The sequence below is a fragment of the Plectropomus leopardus genome, chromosome 15 (assembly GCF_026936395.1).
Source record: "Plectropomus leopardus strain MGB_pleo_1.0 chromosome 15, ASM2693639v1, whole genome shotgun sequence".
NCBI lineage: Eukaryota > Metazoa > Chordata > Actinopteri > Perciformes > Serranidae > Plectropomus > Plectropomus leopardus.
In genome coordinates this window covers 18,269,070-18,274,256 of record NC_142190.1, presented here as the reverse complement: position 1 = coordinate 18,274,256, position 5,187 = coordinate 18,269,070, and the positions used below count along the sequence as shown (strand labels likewise).

At 36.7% G+C, this 5,187-nt stretch overlaps 1 protein-coding gene across 4 annotated transcripts in view; it reads left to right on the top strand.

The window, feature by feature from the left end:
• The first annotated feature begins 1,278 nt into the window (after window positions 1-1,278).
• LOC121953079 (actin-binding LIM protein 3-like) overlaps window positions 1,279-5,187 on the top strand; it is a 54,958-nt gene continuing 51,049 nt past the window's right edge. For all 4 annotated transcript variants that reach the window (XR_015778914.1, XR_015778913.1, XR_015778912.1 and 1 more), the window contains exons 1-2: window positions 1,279-1,366; window positions 2,778-3,355. Coding sequence is in view for 1 of the 4 variants with exons in the window: in XM_088088432.1 (XP_087944558.1) it covers window positions 3,337-3,355 (19 nt within the window). In the remaining 3 variants the exon portion in view is untranslated. The remainder of the gene's footprint in view (window positions 1,367-2,777; window positions 3,356-5,187) is intronic.

Genomic DNA, 5,187 nt, shown 5'->3' with positions numbered 1-5,187 from the left:
GACAGTAGACTAAAAAGCATCTTAAAAAACAAATAAAAGAGCAGTGTTAGGAAGATTGTTTTTGAATGCAATAGGTTACAGATTACTAGTTACCCTGTTAAAAAAATATAATCAGTAATTTATTTTTTAAAATTACTTAATCAAAGTAATGTAACTTATTAATATTTCGTTACTTTTCTGACAAATGTTTTAAACTGCATTATAGAGCTGAAAAATGTCCAGTGGAAAGATGGAAAGCAGCAAAATGAATTTTATATTCAACACACTTTTTACTAAAAAGAATATATTTGGATGCCACCCCTTTGTAGTCACCAATATCTAATTTAAACTGTAATTTTATTACATATTTTTCTCAGCAAATAATTACAGATGCATTTATTTTCAAATGTATTTACATGTGTTCAGTAATTATTCCCCAAACACTGGTTACCCATAATATTAGGTATTTTTTAAAAACAACTAAAAACAATTTTGGAGCATGAAAAATAAATAGGTGTTAAATAAGTAATTTATCAAACAACATATTTATGCCTACTTTTATTTAATGAATTAATAAAGTTTAGTTCCTGTTTTTAATTTTGTTTTGTATCTTAAAAGTCTGGTTTATTTAAAAAAAAAAAAACAGTATACAATATGATACAAAGAAGACACAAGACAGAAAATGCAACGTAAAGCTGCGTAAAAAAAAGCACATCACACTCAACATACAATAAAAAGCTTCACACAATAGAATACAATTGGATACTTGTCTAAATAAAAATAAGTTATAAAGTCCGGAGTTTAAGGTCAGCGAGCACAGAGCTGAGTTGCTTTGTGTGTGTGTGTGTGTGTGTGTGTGTGTGTGTAGGATTTAGTGACATCTAGCGGTGAGGTTTATGAATTGACACTTCTCCTACTATTGACGGTGGCCGAAAGGAAAACGTGACTGGTTTGTCCGTTTTACAGGGTTACACCATGGATCTATTATAAATGCGCGTTTATGTTTGGAGAAATACCGAATTCCAAATCTTGATTCGGAAAATGGCGCATTTTACGTCTTTAGGACTTAATGTTTTTAATAATGGCTATTAAAAAATGCGTTCTGAAAAGTCAACATGTCTCAAAAAATATATATCCAGTGATTTGAGGAGGTCTCTTTCCCAATGTTAAGCAAATGGGGACAAGTCTTTCTGCACCAGTGTGCATCACGTGATGCTGTAGTTCCACATTCGGCCACTATGCACATTTTGCTGCAGAGGGTGGCGCACTTCCTGGGGTCTGGTCTGGGTTACGTCCATGGTTCCTTGATAGTTTGGGGCTAATGTTCAAACAACATGGCGGACTCTGTGAAAGACTGTCTCTGTGGATTTAAACGGCTCATTTTAAGGTAACGAAAAGACGAGAATTCTTACTTTGCGATGATTAGAAACTAATAAAAACACAGTCGTGTATATTTTATAGAATTTCGTCCAATAGTTGTCCCTAAATCCGACAAGCTGGACTTGAAAAACTACTACCTGTGGCTCCCTGTAGGTAGGAGCTGCCGTTTGTGTTTGGCTAAGCTAACGTCACATTTTAGCATTGGTTCATTAGCACAGTCGTGTATTTAGTTTAAGGGTTTTATTTTATTTTTAGCTGTTATGGCTTCATATTTGAGCCAGGGTTAATCTATTCATGTCACTTCCCTTTCTTATTATTTTTGTGAATGTTCATGGATGTAACAGTGATAACAAAATAATAGCTGCATCAGGTGACAGCGGTTTTTTACTGAAAGTTAAACTTTTCTACTGATTATTTGCTGTCGGGGATTTTTGTCACTAACAATAAGCTGATAGCTGTCTGGACATCTTTAACCCTTAGAAACCTGGAAATATTGGCCTCAGCAATGAGCAATTTAGGAAGGAATGACCCAGAAATTAGGAAGAAATTAGTAAAAAAAAAGAAAGTTACCTGAAGACCTGAAGAAAATTACCTGAAAATCAGTATAATAAATAAAACAAACAAATATGAAAGTTAAAAAACATCCAAAAACTGCTTAAAATTAGAATGATTCTGTAAAAATAATTTCAAATATATATGTATGATAATTATAAATAAATAAATATTTTTTTCCATGAGCTATATCTTAATAAATAAATACAATAAATAAATTGCTAAATTAACAAACTTCTTGCCATGGTGCTCATTGTCCTTTCCCCCTTATTTTCAAAAGAAATCAAACCAATTTGCTGAGTGCTCAAAAATGTAAATACTAAAATAAGAGGGCGTTTAGATGCAACAAAAGTCATGTCAAGCCAGGTTTCAAAGGGTTAAACATGTGAGGCTGATTACATGGTTTAAACCTAATGGACAGGCCAAATCAAGAATTGATTACTGGTATGCATCAAAAGGCTGTTGTAAAGCATGTCTCAGAAACATTTTTTTTCAACCAGCCCTTTTAAGTGACAACTCTATTATAAACTTGAAACTAGTCACATGTTATGAAACCAATATTGCAAAAGATAATGGAAATTCAATACATTGTATTAACAACCGAATAGTATTGTATATAATAATAATAATAATAATAATAATAATAATATTTATTTTATTTTATTTTATTTTTATTTATTTATGTATTTATGTATGTATGTATCTATCTATCTATCTACCTACCCACCTATCCATCCATCCATCCATCCATCCATCTATCAATCTATCTATCTATCTATCTATCTATCTATCTATCTATCTATCTTTAAATCCCCTTCCCCTACATTTGGGGTCTAATCAGAGCCACATGACTCCTGTACTTTCAGGTCTGGCTGGTGTTTTGCCGGCAGTTTGGGAGTCAGACTCAGTGTGGCGCCCTCGCACCGTGAAGAGGAGCTCGTCCTGCCCGGTGAAAGACGCTCTGACAGCTCCGAGTCTGTGGAAAACCAACAGAAACTCACCATCCAGCATTTCAGCCGTCACACCGGAGCGCACAGGCGTGCGGGCGTCTGCGGGAGCGCACTGGCTGTTCAGGGAGGGATGGACGCCTCCGCACCGAACCAGAGGACTGCTGGGGTTTGTTGGGTGGGAGTAGCAGAGGATGAGGGCGTGAGGAGGAGGTGGAGGAGGAGGACAGTAGAGTCAGTTTCGATTTGATTCCTCAACCGGCTGCCTTTACGCAGGGCGGAGAGGTACAGCAGTCTGCCGCCTGGCACTATAATCCGCTTGCCGGGAGGAGCAGGGAAAGCCCTCTCCAGACTGAGACAGAGAGGGAGCGAGAGGCTTAAGTCGGACAGGGACAGAGAGAGTTGACAGGAGTGCTCGGTCCGGCTGCTGATACAGACTCTGAGGATCATTCAAGCTGTTTGAATCCCACTTCACATCATGAGTGGACCGACAAATGGTGAGCAATGTGTGAGTGTGTGTGTGTGTGTGTGCGGGTGAGTTTATTAACCTTTGGAAACCTTGGCAAATTGGCTTGATTTCTTTTAAACTCATGGGGAGAAGGCATTGAGCAATGCAAAAATTAGTAAGAAATTGGTACAAAAGTACAAGAAAATGACCTGAAAATGCACAAAAAACCCAGCAGCACCCAACCAAACAAAAAACACACATGCGAGTAAAAAAAAATTAATACAAGTAAAAAATAAAATTAAAAAATTAGAAATGACCTGACAAATAAACTTCCAAAAACTATAATAATTCTATATAATACATTTAAAATTACAATTATTATACTTTGAAATATAGTGCTTTGGAATTTTTTCCCTAGCTTTAAAAAAATAATTTTCTAAATCTGCTAGTTTCTTGCAATTCAAGGAACATTTATTGGCAGATTGCTCATTGCCTTTTTCCCATGTTTGTCAAAGAAATCAAACCAATATGATTCAAAGGTTTAAATACTTGTGAAATGCATCTGAATGCAACACATAAAAGTGATCTTGATCCCGGTTTCAAGGGGTCAAATTGCACACATGTATGTGTGTGTTAATGTGTTTGCTTCAGTTTAATCAATGACATATAGCGTCCTGGGAGGGTTAACCTGAAGTAGACATAAACATTCCTTCACTGAGGTTATTGATCACTGACACTTATTGACACTGTATTTTATCATGTCATTAGCTGGCTGTCTGTCAGAGAAGCTTAGAAACAGAGGCTGATACCGTGTATTGATATCTGAAAGCGTTCATCAGTATTTTCATCATGGTTAGTTTGTAAATTGATATAGATTTCTGTGGTTTTGATGACAACCAGGGATTCCTCTGCTGGAGAAATCCCCACAGTCACAGCACCCAATATTTTACCCATAATTTTATTTAATATGTACATATATATATATATATATATATATATATATATATATATATATATATATATATATATATAAAGTGTCTCTTTTAGTCCTTTTTTTTAAAAGGGAGTACTTATAGCAATCAATAAAAGTGAAATAAGAGAGTAAGAAGAGCCTGAGACAGCTGCTCAGATATTTCAGAGAGAAGAAAAGAAGCCTGCTGTTCTTTGATAGCCGGGAGACAAAGCAGCACATCTTTGGTCCACACTGTGCCAGTCACATATTAAAATGGTCCAATGTCTAAACATAGAGCCACATGAAGCAGTTTTTTTTTTTAATAATGTGAAACCACTAAATCCCAAAATCTGTTTTCTGAAAATAAAGCCGGCTCTGCAGACATGACACAACGCTGTGCTTCCCAGTGTAAAGACATCAAGCAGCGCCTCACACCTCCTAGCAGCCATTCAGTTTAATACCTCCCACCTGAGGGAGATATTTAACCTTATGAAGGCTCCGACAGGCTACGCTCTGATGCAGTTATGACCATGTCAGCGTAGCAGAGGGGCCCCAGCTGAGTGACTGTAACCCCAAAAATCTCCCACAGAAAAGAGGAGGATTAACTTTTGGCTGACTGGTTTGGTTTGCACCACGGGGGACCTTTATTGGTTGCTATCCACAAGGTCAAAGGTCAGAATTAATATGCATCGCTGTCGAGCGGTGCAGTTTTTAAGCCACTTTAGGGAGAATTGTTGGAAAATAGGGCCGACATTAGATTTCTTTAGATTTTTAAAAATGAAAATGTCATCCATGGTGTCAGATGTTATGTCCTCCCTACTGTGGCACTCAGTGAGGTCAGTAAGACAAATCACTCAGACACCTTTGTTTGATGCCTTTTTCTTATCAGCAGTTGTTTAATGTTTTAGACCAGCGTTTCCATCCTCGGG